This window comes from Dama dama, chromosome 25 (genome assembly GCF_033118175.1).
Source record: "Dama dama isolate Ldn47 chromosome 25, ASM3311817v1, whole genome shotgun sequence".
NCBI classification, from domain to species: domain Eukaryota; kingdom Metazoa; phylum Chordata; class Mammalia; order Artiodactyla; family Cervidae; genus Dama; species Dama dama.
In genome coordinates, this window is record NC_083705.1 from 9,254,443 (window position 1) to 9,282,070 (window position 27,628).

General features: G+C 46.8%; 1 protein-coding gene across 2 annotated transcripts in view; it reads right to left on the reverse strand.

Annotated features, from left to right (window-relative positions):
- Positions 1-27,628, reverse strand: part of SLIT3 (slit guidance ligand 3) — a 722,104-nt gene that overhangs the window by 155,716 nt on the left and 538,760 nt on the right. For both annotated transcript variants that reach the window (XM_061129412.1, XM_061129413.1), the window contains 3 exons: positions 22,453-22,524; positions 13,635-13,798; positions 3,728-3,869 (listed from right to left, as the gene is read on the reverse strand). In XM_061129412.1, the coding sequence (XP_060985395.1) occupies positions 3,728-3,869; positions 13,635-13,798; positions 22,453-22,524 (378 nt within the window). The remainder of the gene's footprint in view (positions 1-3,727; positions 3,870-13,634; positions 13,799-22,452; positions 22,525-27,628) is intronic.

Genomic DNA, 27,628 nt, shown 5'->3' on the forward strand with positions numbered 1-27,628 from the left:
CTTACAAGAGAAATATCAATAACCTCGATATGCAGATGACACCACCCTAATGGCAGAAAGCAAAGAGGAACTAAAGAGCCTCTTGATGAAAGTAAAAGAGGAGAGTGAAAAAGCTGGCTTAAAACTCAACATTCAAAAAACGAAGATCATGGCATCTGGTTCCATCACTTCATGGCAAATAGATGGGGAAACAATGGAAACAGTGACAGACTTTTATTTTCTTGGGCTCCGAAATCACTGCAGATGGTGACTATAGCCATGAAATTGAAAGACACTTGCTCCTTGGAAAAAAAGCTATGACAAACCTAAACAGCATATTAAAAAGTAAAGCCAATACTTTGCCTACAAGTCCATCTAGTCAAAGCTATGTTTTTTTCCAGTAGTCCTGTATGGATGTGAGAGTTGGATCATAAAGAAAGTGAGTGCCAAAGAACTGACGCTTTTGAACTGTGGTGTTGGAGAAGATTATTGAGAGTCTCTTGGACAGCAAGGAGATCAAGCAAGTCAATCCTAAATGATATCAACTCTGAATATTCGTTGCAAGGACTGATGCTGAAGCTGAAGCCCCAACACTTTGGCCATGTGATATAAAGAGCTGACTCATTAGAAAAGATTGTGATGCTGGGTAAGATTGAAGGCAGGAGGAGAAGGAGGTGACAGAGAATGAGATGGTTGGATGGCATCACCATCAATGGACAAGTTTGAACAAGATCCAGGAGTTGGTGAAGGACAGGAAAGCCTGGCGTGCTGCAGTCCATGGGGTTGCAAAGAGTTGGACATGACTTAGTGACTGAACTGAACTGAACTGAGGTGGTTTAGACCTCTTATTTAATCAATTAAGGCAATTTATGTGTGTCTGTTATACATACTATTTATATACAGACATATATTTATACTTATATAATAATCACACATATAATTAAACACATTTCTATTATACACACATATTCTTCCTTCAGTGCCCATCATTTTATAAAATGAAGAATATTTTTGACAATAATGGTAATGGAATAAGGAAGTCTAGAATGTTAAAATAAAAGATGCTTCTTTAAATGGAATCTTTTTGCTCAATGGAAAAATATCACATTGTTCTTGTTATTTTTACTTTACCTCATTTAAGAAAAAACTCAGTAATAATCAGACAGGCTTTCAGAAATAATTAGTCTAGCCTGTCCATGTTCCTTTTAAAATTCAATGTTCGGGTGTGAGCCCAGTGGCCTAGGTGCGGTCTGGCCTCCATGGGCTTCGCCTCCAGTGTGGAGGTCTGTGATTTCTCTCCCTCAGATGCCTGATCTGTGAGCCTGCCAGGGCCGAGCTGGAAGTGTAGGCACATGGAGTAGGAAAGAAGGGTGAGCAGGCCTGAGCTCCTGAACCAGGGCTGGTGTGGGGGTCAATGGTTACAGTGTGATTATTAGACTGGCCTTTTCCATCATGCTATGGTTTGAGACCTGGCCAAGGGAAGCTCTGTGGTTGCCAAAGAGAAAAAATAAAACCTGGCAGATGGAAGGGGAAAGAAGTGAGGTGGTGCAGAGACAGGAATATTCAATGCGAATCTGAACTGAGGCATGCGTTGGCAGGAATTCTGCCTTGACATCCACCTTTGGAGGATCAGAGTCCTACTTTGGCCTGGATGGAAGATGAGGGGCAGGCTCCTGTAACGAGGAGCACAGGGTGAACAGGGCGGAGAAGGAGACCTGGCTGATGAAGGCAGTGGAAAGATCACGGGTGCAGAAAAGGAAAGAAGGGGGCAGGGGAATGGATCAAGAGAGGCAGACAGGCAGGGAGGGGCCAAAAGGGACAGGTGGTGAGGTCCAAGTGAGGTCCATGGAAGGAAGGATTCTCCAAGGCTGGGGCAATGGACCATGAGGGATGAAGGCATGTCCCAGTGAAGCACAAAGGGCATTCACTGTTCCTGCTGAAAGAAGACCAAAACCACACTTGGCTAACTCGTTCCTGCCTACAGGACGGGTGTGGAGGCACAGATTGTGTCCACTGGGGCTGGGTGAGAATGTTTCAAACGGAATCAGAGAAAAGTTAGCAAAGCAGATGAAGAAAGACGAAACTAAGGCCCCTGTGTTGCAAGCTGGATGTTTCTTCTCGTCTCAGTGGGTGAAACCAAAGTCCCTAAAATGCCCCCATGATCTGGCCCCTCATGACCCCTCTGACCTCAACCACTGAGGCTCTCCTTTGTGTTTACTCCACTCCAGCCACATTGGCCTTCTGGTATACCAGGCTCAGCCCTACCTCAGGGCCTTTGCACACACTGTCCTCTCTATGTGCAACACTCTCCTCCAGTTATCCACTTGCTTTTTCTCTCTTACTTCCTTGCTTTTCTCCACAGAACCTCCCATCTTCTACCATATTCTCTAACTTACTTTGGTTTGTTTACTGTTCATTGCACTCTTCTCTCCACTGCAATGCAAGCACCACAAGGGCAGAAATTTGGTCTATTTTGTTCACTGCTGCTCCATAATCACAGAATTATCATTGGACCACAGTGGGCTCACAAAAGATGTTTGTTGAATGAATCCGTGAATGAATGAAAGGGTCAATTTAGTTATCTACTGGAATGCATTGGCAATAGAAGGGAACACATAAGAGGACAAACAGGTGGTGGAAGAGGGGAAAAGGAAGAGAAGGCGGGGGAAGGAGGGGGAGTAGGGAGAGGTGAGGTGTAGCAGAGAGGTGAGGGAAATGTATACAATATCTTTTATTTGGAGGGATTTTATCTAATGATATTTTTAGTGAGAGGGGTTCCGTCTAACCAATGTTTAATAAAGCCACCTAAAAGTAAAGGTAGAAAATGTTAACAATTATTGTCATGTAAGGAGTGATCTTGAGGTCAGTGTTCATTGACCCACTAATCCAGAATGAGACACTGGCCATCTTTTAACATGTGAGAGAAGAGTTGACAAGATTGAGCTACATGGACAAATGAATTTTCTTGAAATTTTGAACATCAGTGCACACACAAACACACACAAACTTGTCTGTTACTTAAAGGCCTAATCTGGATGACAATAACCTGATTCAGAATGATGAAGAGCTCAGTCTCTTGCTCTGTGACAGTAGCTATAAAATTAGTCCGTTATTTATATACTTTGTACCACCACCATTTTATAGAAGACTTGCCCGTATGTCAAGGGCTGCGTTAAGTGCTTTCCATGCGGTATTTAATTTAGTTTTCATGATCTGTTGAGTATTACTATAATTATCACATTACTATAAGAAAACTAAAGATGAAAGAGAGCAATTATCTTGCCCATAATTATACAGCTAGTACATGGTAGAATTAGGATATCATCATGGAGTGACTCTAGGGTAGGGACTGGTAAACCTTTACTGTAAAGGGCCAGATGGAAGATACATTAGGCTTGGTGGGGTGTAAGTTCCTTTGTCATTACTACTCAATAATGCCCAACAAGAACAGCCATAGGTAATATGTAAATGAATGGGGGTGGCTCTGTTCTAATAAAACTTTATTTACAAAAATAGGTGGTGGACAAAACATTTTGTCTATGGGTTGTCATGTGCTGACTGTGCTTGAGAATCTACGCTCTTGACCCCTGAGCTGTCATACCTGGGAAAGCGTGGAAGGAGAGCAAAGAGATGGCTGAGCATTTTCAACAGTCAGCTCTAACGGCCCAACATGCCGCCAGCCTGTGGGGATTGGCCGAGACCACGAGGTGAACTCACCAGGGACAGATGGTGGCAGGCAGGCACTTACATTTCAACGATGCCCTCTGGCAAGTTGGCGGGAATCTCCGTCAGGCCCTTCCCTCGACAGTCCACGATGTTATTACTGCAAGTGCAGGCTGAAGGGCAGGAGATGGAGTTGGCGTTGCAGGCTGGAGGCTCCGAGTGGGGGCCTGTGGGGTCAGAACACAGTGGTCAACTCATGTCAGTGTGAGGAGCTCCTTGGGCTTCTGTGATCCTTAACCAGCTTCCCAAGAAGGCAGCATTTCCACATCAACTGCCTGAAAAATGATCGCCAGCTGATATCACCCCTCATCTGGGAGTCACAGGTGCAACTGGCTAAATAATCAGCCAAGAGGAGAGAGCCTGACCTTGACCTATTTCTGGATTCTTCCACCTGCTCTGTCATCTGATCATGCCAGCTTTTCAGTCACAGAGTTACTCTCAGAGTCAACTGCACATGGAAATACACCACTGGACTGCAAAGAACATACACTGGGACTACTTTTTCAGGGGTCCAAAGTCTGAATGACACCCCAAGGTTTTGATCTTTTATCTGGGGCTTGGATACTGAGTGTGGATACACCTTCTTTCCTTTCTCAAGTAGTTGAAAGGCACTCTCAAACCCAAGTGGGAGGAGAAAAGTTGACAGAATTTCCCCATTTGGGGGCACTAATGTTGACCGAATGTCAATACAGCCATCAACAGCAACATTCAATGCCTGTTCAAAGAGCTTTTCTGTCCAGAGATCATGCAAATAAAACTTATGAGAAAAAAAGGTGAATAAGTTACTACACATTTTGGGGCCTTAATTTTGCTTGAGGTGAGAACCCATGTGAATGTAATGCAAAATGGTAAAAAAAAAAACAAACAAGAAAATGGTATGGAAGGTGCTTATTTATTAATAAAAAGCCAATGGGGAGTTCCCTGGTGGTACAGTGGTTAAGACTCTGTGCTTCCAACACAAGACCGGGGAACTAAGATCCCACATGCCGTGAGGCATGGCCAAAAAATTAAAAAAAAAAAAAAGAAAGAAAGCCAAGTGAAAATAAACATACACACTGGCAAACTAACTCAAGATTCAGAGAGTCATAAGAATCTTAATCAGTTTCTCTGGTGGTCACATCAAATCACTAACTGAAGTAAATTCCAATTTAAAACACGGTGTATAAGTTTTCATATTATGACTGTTTCTTCAAAGTGAAGTAAGACTCTCAAATCTGTGGTTAGTTTTTCAAATGTGGACAGGATGGCCCAAAAGGTAAACTCAACCCAATGGCCTCCTCAGGACCTTACCTCACACCCGGGGATCCAGCCAGCAGGGACAATTTCAATGTCTTTCTAGGTCCCCCTCTCAGAGCAAAGGGCCATTGGCTGAGAGCAGATTCAGACCAACTCTGCAAATATCCTCACTGTTCAGACACGGAATATCTGGTCGGGGGCTCTTGGTCAAAGATAAAACGTGAAACATGGAAAGTGTCTGTAGAGAAAGATGACTTTGGTTTGGCCCCTGTTCACTGCAGAAGCTGAGGGTGGGAAGCCAGAGCAAGTCTAACTACAGAGGTTGAATCAGAGGACTGACCCGGCCCGGGGTCAGTCCTTGTTCAGACGCTGAGTGAGCCTTAAAGTGGAAGGCCCTCCTCTGCATTCAACAGTCCCTATACCTGGGGGTGGTCCTTCTTTAAGACTCAAGCAGATGCCTATGGCTTACTTAGGAATATTTGCTTTGCTAGAAAGTGCTGACTCAGTGACCAAAGCTTCTTACTTCCCTTGGCTTCACTTTCACACACACACACACACACACACACACACACACGCATGCACGCACGCAATTTCAAAACATCCCCTTAGATGGAACATTCAAGAAAACATTCTTGTATAGGGTACAAGGACTTCAAACTCTCCAGAATCACACTAGTGGATCTAACAGAGACCATGAAAAATGCCAGTGAGATGACAATTTACATTAAAATCCCCAAGTGAAGCATTCTCTTAGACAGCGAGGTGATGCTGGCTTTGTTCCAAACTGGGAAAGTCTTTACACTTCTGAGAAAATGACAAAGCCAGAGGGCTGGCCTGTAAGAAACTCAGGTCAGGAATGAGTTTATTGTGGCCAAAAGTGTGGGCTCTGGAGTCCCACTGGCTCAATTTGAACCCTGATTCTATACTATCATCCTTAAGTCCTCCTGTCTCAGTTTTCCCCATCTTTAAAATGGGGGGAAACAACAAAACTTACTTCACAGCATGGCTTTGTTGTGAAGGCGAAGTTAATGCATGTAAAGTATTTAGAAGAGTTTGTGGCACACAGTTAGAGCTCAGTCGTGTTATTTGTCATTGTTGTTGTTATTAATAATGGGTCTGGCTCGGCCACAGATTGTCTGCAGGATGTTGGGCAAGTCATAGTACCCACCCTGAACTTTTCTGCTGCCATCTCAGTGAACAAGAAGTTTCGACTGCACCACTGACATCCTTTCTGAGTCTAAAGGTCAACCACTGCTCTTCAGACAAATGGAAGCAGGAGAACTGAGACATCTGACAGCCTCCCCTCCTCTGCTCCCTCTCTTCACAGGTCGCGAAGAAGATCTATCATGGGCAGGGCTCTCGTCCCCTCACCCACATCCGCCCAGGGAGGCTCAGAGCAGGAAGGCTTCAGATGTCAGGGCTTTTGTAAGTGCAGTGGTGCCCACCGCAGGAAACCGCCACACCTGGCCCTCCACATCAAGGGGCTCGGGTGCCTGGCCAGCCGGGGAGACATGCCACACCCTGCCCCTTCCTGGAGGGCAAGTGTCAGGGGCTGCACGGAGCGCCCTGGTCCTGAGCACTTGCCTTTCCATCCACTGAGGCACAGGGTCTCCGACGGCCGTGCCGCTTTTGACCTGTCAAACTGTGACGTAGACGGGGTGTGTCAGAAAAGAATGGAAGAAAGACATTATGTTCTGGTACTCCTATGGGCAACAGGAGGTTCTGAAATGGAGTTTCTTCAAAGAGACCACTTCTGACTTTTAGGCTGAAATGAATTCTGTTTAAACCAGATCCAGACTGCAGCTTTGAGTCCCTCTGAAAACAAGCTGGGTGTTTCATGGGGTGGCTCTGATTCGGAAGAAAGGCTGTGCAGCATTGTAAGGGATGTTGTCAAGGCAAAAAGCCTTTGAAAAGATTCCTTAACCAGGTCACTAACAACACCTTTAATTACACAGAGGGAAACATTGGTAATTATAGCCTCTGTCAGCAACCTGGGCTGGCAGCTCACACGTGGTGAGGGAGCTACACTCTTGTAACAAAACAGGGTCTAAGCCAGGCTTGAAAGATGAGTTCACTTTCCCTGGAAACACTCCCCTGAGTCAGTGCTCTAGGGGCCAAGCCCGTCTCCCTTCGGGTCTCTGAATCCCGTGCTGGCAGGAGTCCCCCTCTTAGGCCTTACGTCTCTGGACAGATTGAGGCTGGGATGTCAGTTCTACAAGGGCAGCAACCTTTTCCACCTTCCTCACTATTACATCTTCAGGGCCTAAAATAGGGCGCAATACAAGTCAATAAACACAACTTAGATGAGGGAGAGGATGAATCCATGAATGAAATTGGCCCAGAAGCCTTAGAGAGGTGGGGCCTGAATGTCACCAAGCTCTGGAAGGACCCTAGGGGCAGGCTCCCTGAGTTCTGGGTGCCCTGGGCTCTCGTCCGTAGGATCAGTCCCAGAGTGGGGAGACGAGTGGCTCTGGGGAAACAGGACTCTCAGGCTGAAGCGCAGGTCTTTCTAGCCACAGTGAAGGCCACTGGTCCGGTCTCCTGTGGCCCCATCTGAGCCTGGCTCCCCTGTGTGGGTCAGCAGGGAAGTCCAGGCCCTGCACCGAGCTCTGTCTGCAAAGCCGCCCCTCCCAGCCTTTCCTGTCCACACACTCAGAGGCCAAAGAGGGTGGTGCAGGGGCCAGTCGATTTCCAACGGGGACAAAGCACGGAAGCACCTACTTTTCCACCTAGCGAATTCTATGACTACAGGCTAGGAAGCAGAGAGGAATGGGAACAGAGTTTTAATATGGGATAGAAGGAGCGTGTACGGATCTTCAATGGGAGGGTCTGTCTAGGTACGTGCCTGCTCCATGTACATGTGTTCCCATTACATGATGTGTTCTCTGGGGAACCCATGAGTCCTCACGGTCCTCAAGCGAGCCTACTGATGGGTACCGCCTCCTTCCCTCCCTGGCACAGCAAGGCCTTATATCAGAGCGCACCGGTGGACCAGCAGACAGACCTTCTGTCACCTACTGTCTAAGACATCCTCTCATAAGCTTAGGACTGCACATGCACTTGCTCTTCCTTTCTTCATTTTAAAATGAGTGCCTGGGCTCCTCTGCTCTTGGACCTCTTTCAGGCCCAGAGCGAACACACTACTGCCCTGGGGTGGAAGGATGTCCTCATCAGAGCAGGGAGATGGGCGTGCGGGCCAGGTGCCTGTCTCTCTTCTGGGGCACCGTCTCACCTTTCCTCAATCACTACCAAAGCTCGAGAATTTCAGTAAGGAGTCAAAGCCACTTCTGAGGTACCTCAAGGAGGGAGCTGAGATGTCCAGCCTTCAGAGGTCTCCTAAGACTCCCAGACTGTGGTCCGATGTCTGCAAGGATGGCAGGGCAGAGCTCTGGGGGAACAGACATGCTGGCCCTTCCTGATCTTAGTGGTCATCAAGGGAGCTGCTTCCCAGCCCTGCAAGCCCTCAGCGAGGGAGAGGGCAGGAATGCGTTCCCGGCCAGAACGCTCACAGGGTGAGAGCCGGGGGCTCCCATGTGGACACTGCACGGATCCTCCTCCCCCTACTGCCTGCAGGCCACCCTCCAGTCCTACAAGAGCAGAAGAACGCGGATGTGACCAGGGCAGGCAGCAGCGCCGACTCCTGCTCAGCGTTCACCTCATCTTCGTTCTTCTTGTTGACAAATGAAGGTGATCATCACCCTAAAAGCAAAAGGCCCTAGCTTGTCTGCCCAGATGAGTGAGGCCGAAGTCACTAAACTTCAGATCCAGAGAGGGCCATGGAGATGGGGGGAAAATAGAAGTCTTGAGAGAGGAGCGTGCTTGCCCATGGACACAGTTGTGTCATTCTCATAAGAGCAGCTAACGTTGATGGGGTATTACCTATGTGCTGCCTTAAGTGCTTTGTGTGTGTCATCTCACTGGATCCTCATAAAACCCCTGATGTAGGGACTTCAGTGGTGGTCCAGTGGTTAAGACTCCATGCTGCCAACGCAGGGGACTTGGGTTCTATCCCTGGTCAGGGAACTAAGATCCCACATGCTGCACAGTGTGGCCAAAAGATTTAAAAAAATTAAACTAAAAACAAAAAATACCCTGACATAGATCCATTATGTTTATTCCCATAATAGAAGGGCTCTTCTACTATCTCCTCTGCCAATAAGACACCCACCATGCCTTTCTATTGCCCTGAAACAGAAAATGTCAAAGTCTTGAAATCTTGGGCAGCAGGAAGAGGAGGCTCAGGGGCAAGACTCAGACTGAGTCAGCCACACTGGAGACTGCTTGACATGCTTGTGTTACAGTCGGGTTTCTTTCTGTCTGTCTTTAAAAAGGACTTCACCCAGTAGAATGAACATAGTTGGAAAATCCAATGGCCTGGTGACCGTGTAGAAATAAATTAATTCCAGTATTCAAATTAAGCATCCCTGTTGCCCTCTGGCCTTTCAAAAGCCAACAACTGACTGAATGACAATGGGACTCAAGCAATTATGATGAGAATATAAATGAATGTGATTTAAATACCAGAGGCATGATCATTTGGGGAATGGCTAAATAAACCTAATAATCTCATTCCTGCAATGTCCAATTATGGTGTTTTAATTAAAACCTCCTAAGGAGATGGGCAGCTTGTCATGGCTTACCTTAATTATCTTTATACTTAGTAACTAGTCTCAAATTTTAAAAAAAGAAAGCAGAAGGAGAAAGTTTCTTGTTTCCAAGGAGATACACCTATTTCATTTTAATAATAACTGAGGAAGAGTTTGTTGAGAGGCTGTTAGGAACCAGCACTGCTCTAGGTGATGGGGCACCTGGAAAAATGTAAGACGTGGCCCCTTGTTACTAGAGACAGGATCAATCTTCATGAAGAGATATCTCACATTCAGAGACACATAAACAGGTTCAGAGATGCTCAGAGGATGGTGGGAAGGGGTAACTAGGGAGTTTTGGATCCACATATACACACTACTACATTTAAAATGGATAACCAACAAGGACCTATCGTACAGCTCAGTGTTAAGTGGAAGCCTGGATGGGAGGGGGCTTTGGGGGAGAGTGGACGCATGGACATGCACGGCTGACTTGCTCGGCTGTGCACCTGAAGCTATCACATTGTCAATTGGTCATACTCTAACATAAAATGAAAAGCTTAAAAAAGATGTTCAGAGGAGAGAGATAATTAACTCAAGAGGTCAAATATTTAGCTAATACCCTTGATCATATTAAGGCATCAGGAAATTGACACAAGGAAGAGAAAACCTAGAGTTTAAACTCCAAAACAAGCCCTTTACATAAGGATGGGAAACAAAATTCAGTAACTTGCAACTCACATGAGCCTAAACATGGCCAAAGCAGAACCTTTTCTCCAGTCTGTTACATGAACTCATAAAGTCCATTCAGGAACTCTTCTAGTCCTATGGCCCTAAGCTTTCTCTTAAAACAAGGAAAATTAACAGAGAAATCCTTTCAGCAAGAACGAAAGGAGACCAAGCAGTCCCATTGTATATCATAGAAAATCATTAATAATGAATAAAATAGTCTCCCACCCTTGTGAAGAAGTTCCAGTTGTCTCCCCAGGGGAGGAAAATAAATGCCTTTGATTGAAGGGGACCATTGACAGAGGAGATGGATTTTACCCAAGTGTGCTGCTAGCAAATTTCTGGGTTAACTGGCATGATAAGAAGCCTGTAGCCAGGGCTTCTGGGGAGAAGAGGCTGGGCCCAGACAGCCAGATTTAATTCAGAGGGAGCTATCTGAACATAATTTTTTGATATTGCATAGGGGCGCAGGGAGGTTTCTCTTAGGCTGCTCTGGGAGGGACCATTGCTGATGAATATACAAAGGGACGGCTTAATTGCTGCCCTATGCCTTTCTCTCTCCTGAGCAGATGATTTCTTTTTTTAAAGAAATGTTCACGCCCCTTCTTTCTTGACTGAAGTCCGTCTCCTGTGGGTATTGGGAGGAACAGCTTGCATGAGGCAGAACCCTGGTGGTTCTGCAGCTTTAAACAACTGCCGTCAGGTCTGTCCCAGACTGCCTCCTTCAGATGCCTTGCTGGGCTCTGCTGTGGGGCGGGGCCTGCGCCCTCAGAGGCGGGCTTCACTTCACGGGGCTTGAGTTATGGTGGCAGGTACATGAGAACAGCCCATCTCTTTGACCTCCTGCATGTACATAGGCTGAGCCTTGCTCTACACTGCTTCCTCCGGCACCCTTTTTTTTTACAGTCTCATCAACCACCTTGAATCATTATTAAAGATGTAACACTTTTCAGTGGGGCTGCTCCTCCTGAGCCCCACTAACGAGATGCTTCATTCACTATGATGTTCAACTCCCCAGCTCCCCTTGCCATTGGATCCGACTGACTTTTCAGAAAGTAACCCGGCAGAGCATCCTGTTTTTAATTCTTCAGAACCTGGGAAAAACATCTAAAAAATCCCCCATGCACAGGGGCTCCAATGTGCTGCTCCCCTAAATTTACACTATGAGTGAGACGGTGGAGTACAATAGCATATTCAAGTCTGGGGTCTGTGGATTAAATTTTCATGTCCTTAAAAGACAACTGGCTTCAGGGACCATCACAGCAATAAACAAGATTGCTATAAACAGGCGATATGACAAAGGTAACAGTCACCTATGTAACTATTAACCCACCTGTGAGTCAATCCTAAAGGAAATCAGTCCTGAATATTCATTGGAAGGACTGATGCTGAAGCTGAAGCCCCAATATCTTGGCCACCTGATGCGAAAAACTGACTCCTTGGAAAAAATCCTGATGCTGGGAAAGATTGAGGGCAGGAGGAGAAGGGGTCGACAGAGGCTGAGATGGTTGGATGGCATCACCGACTTGATGGACATGAGTTTGAGTGAATCCGGGAGTTGGTGATGGACAGGGAGGCCTGGCGTGCTGCAGTCCATGGGGTCGCAAAGAGTCGGACACGACTGAGCGACTGAACTGAGCTGAGATCCAGCCTTTTCAGAGGAGGGAGACTTGGGGCAGCAGCACCCTCAAGACCCAGAAGGATTGGCCTTCCCGCCCTGGGTTTTGGGTCCTGACAGTTGCTGGGTAAGCAATGTCTTGGCACTTCTCTGACAGGAAGGTGCTTTTGTGACGAAGTGTATTCATGTCGGTGTGTAGCTTTAAACTTGGCACCCACCTATAATGATGTGTTTTACCATTTTCTCTAATTAGTTTTTCTCACTAGCTCTTGGATGACTCCTGCACTCTATAATTATTTCTTTCACTGGCACTTATGCCGATATTGTACCCTTTGCCTAATAATTACTGTAATTACAGTCACTATATTTGAGTTTGGTGCCTGTATGATAAACGGTTTTATTATGTGTTTGATGGAAAGTGATTTCTAAGTGGGTGTCTATAGGAAATTGTTGAGGTACTGCTCGGAGACATGTTAAAATGTTTTTGGATGATAAAGAATTTGATGAAGCTGTAACATGACAGGGGAAAGCAGCAGAGTGTGAAGTTGAATTCAGGGGAAATTCCTACATGTGGCAAATGCAGCCTAAGAGCCGGAGAGGACCAGCCTGAACTCCTGGCCACACGTGGCCCCCTGACATGTAGTCGGCTTCTGTACTGAGAAAGCTCCTTTTTCCTTATTTCTGCTCAATGTTACGTAGCAGCCTGGATGGAAGCAGGGGATTAGGGGAGAATGGAAATACGTATATGTATGACTGAGTCCCTCCACTATTCGCCTGAACTATCACAACATTGCTAGTTGGCTATACCCTAATGCAAAATGTTTTTGGTGCTAAAAAAAAAAATAAAATTTAAAAAAAGCTCCTTTTTCTACACATCAGCACTCCAAGATCAGTCTTTAGAAGTCACTGGACCCCAGTTGCAGGACTGAGCTCCTGAATTTCAGGAGTGCCTCTTTGGGGAACTCTCCAACTGATAACTCTCTGTTTTTGAGGCAATTAAGAGATTAGCTCTACATCCTTGCCACCAGAAAAGGGAAGGCTTGATGGGATTGGAGAATGTCAATGAAAGTAAAAACAAACGAGCAAATAATGTTTTGGACCCAAGGCAAAGGTAACCTCCTCTGAGAAGCGTTTCTCAGGTCACTCAGTCACCTCGCATCCTGGGGACCTAGGCTGCCTTCACCTACACCCTAGCACAGCTCTGTTTTCTGTCCTATTACACTTCAGTTACCCACAGGTCAAACTCTCGTGTTTGCTCGGCACATTCTGTGGGCCCACTAAACTCTAAAAATTAAGCTCCACTCATTAGCTCTCACCAAGTGCTGTGTATTATGCTAAGTGCTTCATATGAATTATTTCATTGGATCCTCCCACCCCTTCCCTGAGTTATAGACGATGATTATTTCCAGTTGGCAGGTGTGCAGCAACTTGCCAAAGTCACACACCACTAAGAGACAGAGCTAAGATTTCCAAGCAAGCAGATTTGGAAATAGCCTCTATTAGCCTGACTCTCAATTTCTAGGAGCAACTGGGCTTAGGAATGCGTTTGGCCAATGTTAAAGGACCTAATGAATGTTAAAGGACTCTGAGGCTTAACAGAAAGGGATCCATGAGTTCCTTCAGTAAGAGCCTCTTTCCTGGTGTGCCTGGAGGCACACTAGATGCCCCACACCAAGCTCTGGGCCGGGCATGTGTTCACGGCTGAGGGGAGCTCCCGGGGGCGAGAGGCAGGACGGGAGGGGCGGGCAGCCCCGCCATCTCACCTGGGCACACGTACTCCTTCTTCTGCACGTCTGCCACGTTGAAGCCCCTCAGGTGCACGGGGGCCATGCAGAGGGTGAACTGGCCGACGGTCCGCCGCTGTCGCAGCCAGTCCGAGAGCCAGGCAAGGTGGCAGTCACAGTACAGCTGGTTGGAGTGGAGGCGCCTGGGGGGACAGAGGAGAGAGGCTGTCACTGCAGGAAGCGGGGAGGCTGCCACCGGCAGAACGGAGCGCCCAGCCTCCATGCTCCTTTGCCCAGCATGACAATCCTCGGGACCCCAGGGGAGAACTGCCCTCTGCACTGCAAACTGCCACAGGAGCCTCAACCCTACTATTGCTAAGCCACAAATGACAGTCATCTTCTCGTGCCAGCCACATCCAATGGTGGCCTTCAGGGTTCTGAGCAATTCCCATTGCTTAATAGTAATTCCACCCTTTTCATTTCCACCTGGGAAAGCCTCAGCACGTAGGAGAGGGAGGGTGACATTACTACACTGACAATCCTGATTCAGGTCCAAATTCCAAAAGGGTGACTCAGGTGCCAATGTCACTACTTCAGCTAACTTGAGTTACAGATGGCTTGCAACAACTTCCTCATCTCCAGGCCCCAGTCTATAGTGAATTGTGGCCATGATTTGCCACAATCTTTTCTCTCCCTCCTTCATTTTCACTCTAAATCTCTTTAATGGACCCCCTTCATGTCATGCTGGGCTTCCCTGGTAGCTCAGCTGGTAAAGAATCCACCTGCAACACAGGAGACCCTGCTTTGAATCCTGGGTTGGGAAGATCCCCTGGAGAAGGGAAAGGCTACCCACTCCAGTATTCTGGCCTGGAGAATTCCATGGACTGTATAGTCCTTGGGGTCGAAAAGAGTCGGACACACCTGAGTGACTTTCACTTTTCATGTCACACTGGTGAGCCTAAAACTAATACTGCTGTGTGCACTAGCCAGGGTAAGCAGGTCACAAAGAGAAGAGGGCTTTCTGAAGAAAGCATCTTCTCTCCATCCTCCTATTTAAATAAGGTATTATCCATACAGACTCCTGCAAACCAGAACAATCTCTCTGGAGTGCCTTTTATCGCCTTCCCAAGTTCAATTCCACCTAGTATATTTGCTCTTCTAACTATTTCAGGGCTTCTGAAAAGGCTTTCCATTTGTTTTCAGGACTCTTGGGCTTTCTCCCTCTAGCAGCTATAATTCCAGGTCGATTTCTCATCCTGGACTGAGTAAGATTCCTGAGAGGGATCTGCAGATTCCACATCTGAGGGGAACCCCAACTGGTTAAGTGAAATTTCATTTCCACTGTCTGGAGGGCAACCTAAGGATAGCCAGGGCTTCTAAAGGTTCTTCCCCAAGGTTCTGTATCAGGGGTTTCCAGCGTCCACACTCCCTAACAACCTCAGTCATTACAAGTAGCCTGCGGGTAAGTTCTAGTCATGACAGCTCACCATACACTTGGCTTTCTGATGTAATTTCAGTGCCCCACCCTGCACGTGCTAACCAGCCAGCCATATCTGGGGACTTTCAAGTGCTCTGGGTCATGCCAGTTAATACTTCGAGGCAGCCCACAGCAGTGGGCTCAGGCTACATCCGTGCCTGATGTGGAGAGAGCTGAAGGGTTCTTGACCACACTCCACTTAGTGCAAGGTCAACATTGCTGAACATCAGCTGAGTCAGCTCATCTGTGCAGCCTGCAGGCAGAGACTCCCTGCCACTGCATGGGTGCAAACCTTGGATAAGCCAGGGCCACTGGGGAACTCGGCAACATCGGTGTGGGGGCCCCAGATCCCACTGTATCCGACTGACTAAATGAACCCACATTCCACCCAGAATATAATTTTTTTCCTGCTGAAAAATATTTGAAAATATTCTTTTTTTACGATTTTGTTTAAAAGTGATGAATTGTGATATTATAATTTTCTTTTTGTATTTCAGAGCCAATACTTTAAGGTCAAAGTCAGTTGCGAGAGCAAAGAGACTATGCTTATAATGGGTCCAGAGCAAGTCTCGCTTCTGAGCATCAAAGCTCAGGTCCTGACGCTGTGGAAGTGAGCCTGGCTTCCTCTCAAGCTGGCACTCCAGGAGAGAGGGACAACAGGAGGGAAGGGGGCGGAGAGGAAAAGCCCTAAGCTGGGGGGAAGGACCTCAGTGCTAAGAAGCAGGCAAGACATGTATGTATTCGACAAAGACGCCACTTTGTGTCAAGGCCAGGGCGAGCCTGGCGGAGGACCTGGAGTTGGTTACTCTTTCCTAAAGAGCACGAAGGGGAGAAGGGAATCCCTTTTCTGCACTGGGACCTGTTGGGAAATTGCAGCATGAGGGAAAATGATCTGTCTCCTGACCCATCAGTGAGCTGTTGAGAGAGAGAGCACGGAATGGCCAGGAATACACCACCAGCTCTAAAGGCTGCCTAGGTAAACGGCAGCAGTGGGTCAGCTCTTGGTGACAACGCGGAGCAGAGGTGGGCTACATTGGCACACACAGGCTGAGGAACCAGAGGTTTTCTTGTGTGTGCCTTTTAATGAGTTTGGCTGTTACTGGGAAAGGCAGTTGCCCTCATTGGTGCTGAGGTATGGAAGGTAAGGAAACAAGGTGGATCAATGCAAACAAATTCCCATCAGTTCCAATGAGAAGGAAGAGATCAATGAAACAACACAAATGAGATTTAGGTAAGTCAGATCCTTACTGAGCTGAAAAATTTCTGGGATAATCAAAATGTCAGAGGTTTTCCTTTTGGAAGATTATATTAGGCTGTTTCTTCCTGAATCCCCACCGGCCAGTCCCAAGCAACTCGTCTTCTTAAGCCAGCTATAGATGGCCCTTAGCCCTTTGTCTGTTTCTGTAGGAATTTCTCCTCTCCCAAGTAGGAACATGGAAAAGAGGAGACCCAGACTGTCTTTGAAGCCATATGAAGGCCCTTGTCAAAAGCCCAGGGCCATGGATGGGCTCAGGCCTCCCCTCTTGGAATTTTACCTGCCTAGAGAGCTATGCTGAGCTGAGTCTTTTAAGTTGCCTTTTATTTCATGTTTGGGAGATCAAATTGAGCAATATCATCCCAAAAACTAATATTAAAAGAAAAAATAATCATAATGATCTTGAAACTTGAGCCCAGACATGGCCGGGAGTATTCTTAATTTTCTTGAGTGAGAAAAGAAATGATTTTGATTACTTTCAGTAACTTTTGTGATAGGGATGATATAGGGGAGAATGGCCTCCTGTGGCCCTTTAGCCATGTGGAAGCTCAGGTCTCAGCTCCCCTGATGCCCTTCTGCTTTTGTTCCTAGAGATCAGCTCTAGGAGGTCAGCTTCTGAGAAGAGCTCAGCTTCTGAGGTCAAAGTGTCGGAATCTGACATGGGCTCTGTGCTTTTCTGACTTTGACCGTGGGCCATGATTTAACCCTGGTTCTCAGTGTTACCAGGCTTCCCGGGTGATGCTAGTGGGAAAGAACCTGCCTGCCAATGCAGGAGACATAAGAGACAGAGGTTTGATTCCTCAGTTGGGAAGATCCCCTGGAGGAGGGCGTGGCAGTCCACTCCAGTATTTCTGCCTGGAGAGTCCCATGGACAGAGGAGCCTGGTGGCTGCAGTCCAAAGGGTCGCACAGAGTCAGACGTGACTAAAGTGACTGAGCACGCAAGCATGCATGCTCAGTGTTATCACTATAAAATGGGGATATTAACGGTGACTTCTTCCTAGAGCTGCTGTGAGGGTCAAAATGATCCATGAAAAATGCTTACAGGACTTCCCTGGTGGTCCAGTAGTTAAGACTCCATGCTGCTAATGCAGGAGGTGTGGGTTTAATCCCTGGTCAGGCAACTAAGATCCTGCATGCCACGCAGTGTGGCCAGAAGATTAAAAAACAAAAGTGCTTAGTGCTCGATCTGGGATACCATAAACTACTGAAGACATATTTGCTGTTATTACTCTTACTGTACGGAGACTAGCCCCAGACTTCAGGCTCTTCTCAACCCAAGGTCCTGCCTGTACAAGGTTATCACCTCTTATCCACCAGAGCATCAAGGCAGCTAGATGGTTCCTGCCAGTTGCTCTGTGGTCTTTTGCTAATGGAAACACCATATTGCATGTTGGCAAAACCACCTTTACAGGAGATAACGTGAATGAATACAAATGCCAATTTGTAGAAGGTGCCTTTTAGCCACAGACACTAAATTAAATTTCCAGCAAATCCTTTTAGAGAGGGTCAGTGTTCATTTTCTATAAAATGTGGCTTTCTGAATTCAATATAAAAGCTTTCCTTTAGAAATCCCATTTATGACTTCCTTCCTCTCCCCTCTTCCCTCCTTCTTCACCACCAGCACACCCCGCTCCCCATCCCCACCACGCTTTAATTACAGTGAAGGGGGATTAGTCAGTTTGGTTCTCTGGGGAGTTCTCTACAGAGCCATCTCTGAAATTAAACTAAAGAGAAGATGGCAGCAGGCAGGGAGCAAAGAGAACAGATGAGATTGATTGATTGATCTGAGCTCATCAGATGAGTGTTCAGGAACACAGGGAAGTATGAATCAAGCAGAAGAAACTCTCCTGCCCTCCTCCCTAGCAGCTACAGCACCCACACAGAGCGCCCAAGATCCAGACCTGGCCATCTGCCCTGCCTCCCAGGGACCCCCTCCCAGCTCTGATACTGATACTTTCCCACCGAAAGTAACAGGAGTGGGAGCGGAAATCTCAGAGATGCAGCCCACAGGAGCTGGGCTGCTGGTTTCTGCAGCTGAAAGCCATATTTCTTCTACTCAACCCACTGTCTGGGAAGATGCACTCCGAGGCTCACTTCCGGCTTCCTGGCCGGGAGCCCCAGGCCACGATCCATGCACAGCCCACTCATGGTTTGCTGTGGACTCCGAAGAGGCCTTTGAAGACCGTGTGGTTTCTCCAGCATCATCCCCTTTTAAAAGGGAAGGAAGAGGATAGATTTTCTTGACTGAATTCTGCCATTCCAAGAGGGATCAAAGGAAGAATCAGGGCACCATGATGGAACCTGAACTCGGAGCCCCCTTCATATTGGGTGGCCAAAAATTCATGTGGAGTTTCCGTAAGATGGTATGGAAAAACTTGAATGAACTTTTTGGCTAACCCAATACTAAAAGGTCAGTGTTCATTCCAATCCCAAAGAAAGGCAATGCCAAAGAATGCTCAAACTACCACACAATTAACACTCATCTCACACGCTAGTAAAGTAATGCTCAAAATTCTCCAAGCCAGGCTTCAGCAATACACGAACCGTGAACTTCCAGATATTCAAGCTGGTTTTAGAAAAGGCAGGGGAACCAAAGATCAAATTGCCAACATCCACTGGATCATTGAAAAAGCAAGAGAGTTCCAGAAAAACATCTATTTCTGCTTTATTGACTATGCCAAAGCCTTTGACTGTGTGGATCACAATAAACTGGAAAATTCTGAAAGAGATGGGACTATCAGACCACTTTACCTGCCTCTTGAGAAACCTGTCTGCTGTCTCAGGAAGCAACAGTTAGAACTGGACATGGAACAACAGACTGGTTCCAAATAGGAAAAGGAGTACGTCAAGGCTGTATATTGCCACCTGATTATTTAACTTACATGCAGAGCACATCATGAGAAATGCTGGGCTGGAGGAAGCACAAGCTGTAATCAAGACTGGCAGGAGAAATATCAATAACCTCAGATATGCAGATGATACCACCCTTATGGCAGAAAGTGAAGAACTAAAGAACCTCTTGAAAGTGAAAGAGGAGAGTGAAAAGTTGGCTTAAAACTCAACATTCAAGATCATGGCATCCGGACCCATCACTTCATGGCAAATAGATGGGGAAACAGTGGAAACAGTGACAGACTTTATTTTTTTGGGCTCCAAAATCACTGCAGATGGTGACTGCAGCCATGAAATTTTTTTTTCCCAATTGTTTTTATTAGTTGGAGGCTAATTACTTTACATTATTGTAGTGGTTTTTGCTATACATTGACATGAATCAGCCATGGAGTTACATGTGTCCCCATCCTGAACCCCTTACTCCCTCCCTCCCCCTCCCATCCCTCTGGGTCTTCCCAGTGCACCAGCCCTGAGCACTTGTCTCATGCATCCAACCCGGGCTGGTGATCTGTTTCACACTTGATAATATACATGTTTCGATGCTGTTCTCTCAGATCATCCCACCCTCGCCTTCTCCCATACAGTCCAAAAGTCTGTTCTATACATCTGTGTCTCTTTTTCTGTCTTGCATATAGGGTTATCGTTACCATCTTTCTAAATTCCATATATATGCGATAGTACACTGTATTGGTTTTTATCCTTCTGGCTTACTTCACTCTGTATAATGGGCTCCAGTTTTACCCAACTCATTAGAACTGATTCAAATGTATTATTTTTAATGGCTGAGTAATATTCCATTGTGTATATGTACCACAGCTTTCTTATTCATTTGTCTGCTGACGGGCATCTAGGTTGCTTCCATGTCCTGGCTATTATAAACAGTGTGCAGCCATGAAATTAAAAGATGCTTACTTCTTGGAAGGAAAGTTATGACCAACCTAGATAGCATATTAAAAAGCAGAGACATTACTTTGCCAACAAAGGTCCATCTAGTCAAGGCTATGGTTTTTCCAGTAGTCATGTATGGATGTGAGAACTGAACTATAAAGAGGGCTGAGCGTAGAAGAATTGATGCTTTTGAACAACTGTGGTGTTGGAGAAGACTCTTGAGAGTCCCTTGGACTGCAAGGAGATCCAACCAGTCCATCCTAAAGGAGATCAGTCCTGGGTGTTCATTGGAAGGACTGATGTTGAAGCTGAAACTCCAATACTTTGGCCACCTGATGCAAAGAGCTGACTCACTGGAAAAGACCCTGATGCTGGGAAAGATTGAGGGCAGGAGGAAAAGGGGACCATGGAGGATGAGATGGTTGGATGACATCACCGACACAATGGACATGGGTTTGGGTGGACTCCCGGAGTTGGTGATGGACATGGAGGCCTGGTGTGCTGTAGTTCACGGGGTCACAAAGAGTCGGACATGACTGAGCAAATGAACTGAGTACTAGCTAGTATTTGTTGCCTGGACACCATGACCAGGCAACCTCACCTGTCAGTACATTCCATTCTCACATCAACTTTGAAGCAAGCACCGATCAATTCACTGTCTGTGAGGAGCACAGAGACAAAGCCGCTTGCCCAGAGACAGTGCAGAGCTCGAAGTGACCTCAGGTCTGCCTGACTCCCCGGGTTCCCAGGTGGCACTAGCTTCAAGGAATGCAGGAGATGCAAGAGACACTGATTCGATCCCTGGTAGGGAAGATCCCCTGGAGGACTGCATGGCAACCCACTCCAGTATTCTTGCCTGTAGAATGCCATGGACAAGAGGAGCCCGGCAGGGCTGCAAAGAGTTGGACATGACTGAAGTGACTCAGCACGCATGTGTGCACTGCCTGGCTCCCAACTCTGTGCCCTTCTGAGAGTGTTATATCAGCTCCTCATCAACTGCTTCATTGATCTTTACTTCATTCTTACCTGAGACAAGGTCGCTTTCTCACTAACGCGGGGGTTCTCCAACCTTATCAGTATCAAGATCTCCTGGAGAGTTTGTTAAAAACAGACACTGCTCTCCCCAAAGATCCTGACTCCACGGGTCTGAGGTGGGACCTGAGATCTTGCTTTTCAACAAGTTCCAGGTGATGCTGACATTACTGGTCTAGGGACCCCCACTTTGGAAACCACTGCTCTAAGGAGTTTAATATTTCCCTGAATCCAGTGCTGCTCAGGGGCCATAGATAAGCTGGATGCTTGGTATTTTTAATCCAGATTTCTAGATAAATAGTATGACAATGATCATAATAATACTAATTTAACTATAAATACCTGTTGTTCACTAAGTGCCAGGCACTTTGCTCTCAGGGCTGACTCTCCCATACTACTGTGATGTAAATTCCACTGAGGGTCCATCAACGGAAGAAAAGCATCAAGTACCAATCTCTTTTACAGATCAGCAGAGTCCATTTGCAGAGAAACTAAAAAAACAGTTTCTGGCTCAGTGAGGGGACCTTCGCAGGCAATAAAGGCACTAGACATGTTCTCTGTATGGGCTCTTAAGCGGAGATTTGCTTCTTGAGTACATACTTTGGAGGGCTTGAGTCCACCCAACTCATTACAGATAAAGAACTGAGTAACTGCATTCCGATGCCAGAATATCATCCATGGAGCAGGAAAGCATGGTGGCTGGGGACTAGGAGGATGGGGTGAAGGAGGAGATAAGACTTCCTAACTGTAGCTCTCTGTCCATGGGATTCTCCAGGCAAGAATACTGTAGTGGCTTGCCATTTCCTCCTCCAGGGGATCTTCCCGACCTAGGAATGGAATCCATGTCTCCTGTGTCTCCTACATTGATGGCAGGTTTTTGCCACTGAGCCATCTGGGAAGCTCCCGCTGGTCCCAGAGGGGAAAACAACTGTAACCCTTGACAGTACAATAGAACTGCCAACAGTACAGGACAGGAGCTAAACAAATGATGGACTATCACATCCCTATTCTAATGACAACATAACACTAACAAACTTTTCCAACCAGTGAGAAAACACAAAGGTTTCCCCAGTCGAGGAAGATTCCCAGGATGAAGAGAAATGAGCCGGCCCAGAGCGAGAAGGTGGTGCAGAACCATGCACAGCTCTGTGCCCCTCCCTCCAACACTAACACACCACCTAGTCAACAGCCGAGGGAGGAGGCATTTGGATGCAGGAACCAAGGGTGAGGTTCTACAAGCAGCCAGGAGTGCGCCCCGTGGGCCTCCTCGGGTGGGAGCAGCTGGGGGAGGAAGCAGGGGCCTCTACTCACAAGGTTCGAATCCTCGGCATGTGGTTGAAGCTGGTGACCAGGATGCGGCTGATGTTGTTGTTGTTGAGGGTGCTGCAGACAGAGAGGAGAAACACGTCAGCAAAGGAGCATCGTGGGGGGTGCCAGGATGCTTATGGACAGTGGGGGAGGGATGGATATGACTGCAAGAGGGACCACCCCTCAGCAGCCATGGGTCAAGCAGCTGGAGACCAGTGGATGGGTCTCCAGATTAGAAGAGAATCTCATAGATGAGAAGAGATTCCTTTTTCAAGGTGGATCCCTCCTCCCCTCTGCTGCCCTCTTGCTACTTACTACCTGGAGCAATAAGGCTGCCCTTATGAAATCCTATTGTGAGTGTTTCATTACAATGTCACTAATTCCCACAACTATAACACAACACCAATTAAATATTGTCCTCATTTCAGAGAGAAGCAAACAGATACCCAACACCTTGCTCAGTTACACATAACCCCACAGGGCAGCCTTTATCCTTGCATTACAGATGGGGGTGCTGAGCCTCAGAGAAGTAAAATCATGCTTCCAAGGATACACAGCTGATTTGAACCCCAGCACTGTTTTTTTAAAAAATTATTTTTAATTGGAGGATAATTGCTTTACAATGTTGTGTTGGCTTCTACCATATATCGAGAATCAGCCATAGGTTTACATAGTCTCCTCTCTCTTGAACCTCCCTCCCACCTCCTACTCCATCCCACCACTCTCGGTTGACACAGAGCACTGGGTTTGAGCTCCCTGCCTCACAGAGCAAATTCCCACTAGCTGTCTATTTTACATATGGTAACGTATATGTTACTCTCTAAATTCGTCCCACCCTCTCCTTGCCCCACGGTGTCCAAGTCTCTTCTCTATGTCTGTGTCTCCACTGCTGCCCTGCAAATAGGCTCATCAATACCGTCTTTATAGATTCCATATATATGTTAATACACGATGTTTATTTTTCTTTCTGACTTATTTCACTCTGTATAATAGGCTCTAGGTTCATCCACCTCATTAAAACTGACTTAAATATGTTTCTTTTTATGGCTGAGTAACACCCCACTGTATATCTGTACCATGGCTTCTTTATCCACTCATCTGTCAGTGGCCATCTAGGTTACTTCCACACCCTAGCTATTGTAAATGGTGCTGCAATGAACATTGCGGGTGCATGTGCTTTTTTCAATTATGGTTTTCTCAGGGCATATGCTCAGAGTGGGATTGTTGGGTTAATGGTAACTTTAGTCCCAGTTTTTAAAGGAATCTCCACACTGCTCTCCATAGTGGCTGCATCACTTTACATTCCCACCAACAGTGCAAGAGTGAACCCTGCACTACCTTGCTCCAAACTCCTTGCTCTGCCCATTACACACCCTGCCTCACAGGATACTATGTGGAGAGGTTATTTTATGAGTAGTTTCCAGGTATCTTCTGACTCTTCAAGCACATCCTAAGTGAGTCTGTGAGATCTGTGGGGGCAGGGATTAAATCTCTCTCTTGTGACTCCCCACGACCATGGATGGGAACTCCTCTGGTATCTTGGTGCATGGGGGAAAAGGGAAGAAAGGGATGTGAGCTCCATCAATGGACCAAAATGAAATAGAATGAAATCAGGATATAGATAACTGTAATCCAAGGCTTACCTTTCTAGAAGGTCCTACTACGGGAGCCCAGGGAAGCATGGCAAAGGAAACGGCAACCCATTCCAGTATTCTTGCCTGGAAATCTCATGGACAGAGGAGTCTGGTGAGTTACAGTCCATGGGGTTGCAAAGAGTCAGACACAACTTAACTAAACCACCACCATCACAAGGAAGCATGGCAGCCAAGGAAGCCACCACTTGGCTGGAGGTGGAAACATGATGGAGAAGGAGGGCCTTCCTGGGTCGGTGAGTTCAGTGGCTACGCAGACAGAAGCCACCATCTGTGGCAAGACTGGACCTAGTTCTCAGCTCTCTGACCCACACCTACCTCACTCTGGATCCCCAAGAGCAGGAGTTGGATCCAACCCACAGTACACTCCTTGGTGATGGCCACTTGCTCCTGGACTCTTCAAGGTCACATCAGATACCCCCTCTCATCAGTCCCACTCCTCTTTTGCTCTCATAGGACCCCACTGGCCCAGGAAGGAGCATTCCCTGGAAAGCCTTCACTGGTTAAGCGGACTTCTTTTGCCCTTGGCTCTTGATGAATACGCTATCTTACTCTTAGAATACCCTCTAACATTTTCCATCTTGTGCATTACCACAGTCCAAGCTCTTGTCCATACATGGTTCAAATTGAGTCACATATACCCTAGTTGTGTGGTCTTGGCCAGATTATCACCATCACTTAGCCATAGATTCTTCACTGGCAGAAGTGGGCAGGCAATGGTGCCTACCTCACAGGCTGGTAAAAGGCTTAGCAGACAGTATGTGCTTGGTAGGTGGAGGCTACCATTTAACAGACTTTGGTGGAGAGAACCTAGCCCTGTGCTGGTCATTCCCGTTCCCCTCACCCAACCCCAGCGCCCAAGGGAATATAAACAGAGCTTTATCCTGCACTGCACACAGAGGCCCCTATACCCACCCCACTGAAGGGGTCTACACAGATGCCTTCTCCCCTGGGGACCCTAGTCCACAGCAGGACTCCAGGAACCACATCCCCTTCGACCCAGGCTATTTCTCAAGGCCTTTGGCCAATAAGACCGAAAGGAAATCTGTTTACACACAGGCACAGAACCTAATACTTTTCCCTCTCTCCCCCAGTATTTCTTCTGCACCAGCTCCATGTCTGGCATTCTTTTAGGCATATGGTATGTTAAAGTGGAATCAACCAAATTTACATTGCCAGCTTCTACCCACTCAGGGAATTCATTAATGCATCAATTCTGACACTTGGCATTTTATGAACTTGAACCTATTCTGTTGTATGTGGCTTATCTTTTCTATAGATGTGTGTGTGTGGGGGTGGGTGTGTGTGTGAATCCATCCTGTCTTCATCCACCCAGGAAGTGTTCAGAATACGTCATCAGATAGGGTGCAAGAACTTATCACTCCCATCAGACCAGGCCGTCCTGCCTTGACAGAGAGCTTCCCAGGAGTGAGGCTCATGCTCCCTACCCCACCCCCTCTCCAGGAGATTAGGAATGCCTCCAGGGTGGAAGCAATGCCTTCATCTCTCTTCTATCCATCCCAGAGGTCTAGGCTCCACACCTGGGGGAGACCTAATTAGAATTGTTGACTCACTAATCAGACAAAAATCTGTGTCCCCCTTATCTCTCAAAAGCAAAGAGCTCAAGAAGCCTTTGCAGAAAAGAGGCTGCCTTCCAAACATGCCCAGCCACTCGACATCAGACTGAGTTCACAGCCAGCCCTAATTTAGCTGAATATACAGTGCAGTTATACACAGGACTTGGATTGTAACAGCATCCGGCAGGCGTCCGGCAGTGATGACTTATTAATGTATTACTACACTGATATTTAAATGTGAGCCGTAATGAGGGCAATAAAACATTTATGATAATAGCAATTATTCCAGAACCAAAATGACCAAACACAGTATTCAGACTTCCATGATTTGCTGGCCCAGGGGCCTCAGAGGGTTGGTAACCTCTTGGACACTGTTCTCCATGGAAGCTACAGTTTCTTTTTCCCTAATAAGCCCAGATTTATTTGATTTCCAATCTTGGTGGGTTTTGCCCACGCAGAAAGCACTATCTGGTTCTTGTGCTCCAGGTTCAGCAGCTGGCATTTGATGAAGGAGGCGTTATCATAACTCTGATGCAGAGGAGCAGAGTAGGTGTGTGTGTGTGCTCAGTCGCTCAGTTGTGTCCGACTCTTTGTGACCCCATGGACTGTAGCCCACCAGGCTCCTCTGCTCTTGGGATTTTTCAGACAAGAATACTGTAATGGGTTTCCATGTCCTCCTCCAGGGGATCTTCCTGACCCAGGGACCGAACTCGTGTCTCCTGCATTGGCAGATGGATTCTTTACCACTGTGCCACCTGGGGAGCCCAAGAGTGAGTGAGCATGGCCTCAAAGGCAAAGCCTTTGTTAAGATTCTGACTCTCCTACTTACAGGCTGTGCAACCATGAATAAATTTCCTTAATCTTACTAGGTTTCCTCCTGTTTAACACGTGGAAACTAGCAGCATTGATCTCATAGAGCTCTGTTGGTGGTTCAAGGAGATGGTTCTAATAATTGCCAACATTAACCGAGAGCTTATTGTAGGCCAGGCAGGTATCGAGTTGTGGGTTCTACTTGCACCATCTCACTTAATTCCTACAACCACCGGATGAGGCAGGCACTTTCTATCATCTCCATGTCAAGGATGAAGCAAGTGGTGGTATCAGAATTTGACTCCAGAAATGATGCCCGTCTTCATTGTCTATTGCTGCTGTAACAGATTACCACACTATATATGGTTTAAAGCAACAGAGACTTATCTCATACAGTCTAGAGATCAGAAGTCTGAAATGGGTTCACGGGACTGTGTTTCTTCTGGAGGGCTTTGAGGAGAATTCATTTCCTTGTCTTTTGCAGCCTGTGAAAGTGAAAGTTTCTCAGTCGTGTCTGACTCTTTGCGACCCCAAAGACTATACAGTCCATGGAATTCCCCAGGCCAGAATACTGGAGTGGGTAGCTTATCCCTTCTCCAGGGTATCTCCCTGACCCAAGAATCAAACCAGGATCTCCCGCATTGCAGGCAGATTTCTATTCCTTGGCTCATGGTTCCTTCCTTGTATCACTCCACCCTCTTGCTTCTGTTGTCATACCTCCTACTGTTCACTGCAATGTGCTGCCTCCCTCTTAAGAAGACCTGTCTGATGACATTTAGAGCCTGACAGGATAATCCAAGATAACCTCCCCATCTCAGGATTCTTGGCTATATTTTCCAAGTTGCTTTTTGCACATAAGTTCCTGGGATGAGAACACAGGACACTTTTGAAGGGACATTATCCAGCTAGCTACCACGACCTTGAAACTGGGCATGGAAAGCATACTAGTTAGCACACTGGCTCGTAGGCAATAATCAGTAACTATTAGCTATTATTTTTGTAGCCTGGGATTCCCTGATAGCTCAGTTGGTAAAGAATCCACCTACAGTGCAGGAGACCCTGGTGTGACTCCTGGGTTGGGAAGATCTGTTGGAGAAGGGATAGGCTACCCATTCTAGTATTCTTGGGCTTCCCTTGTGG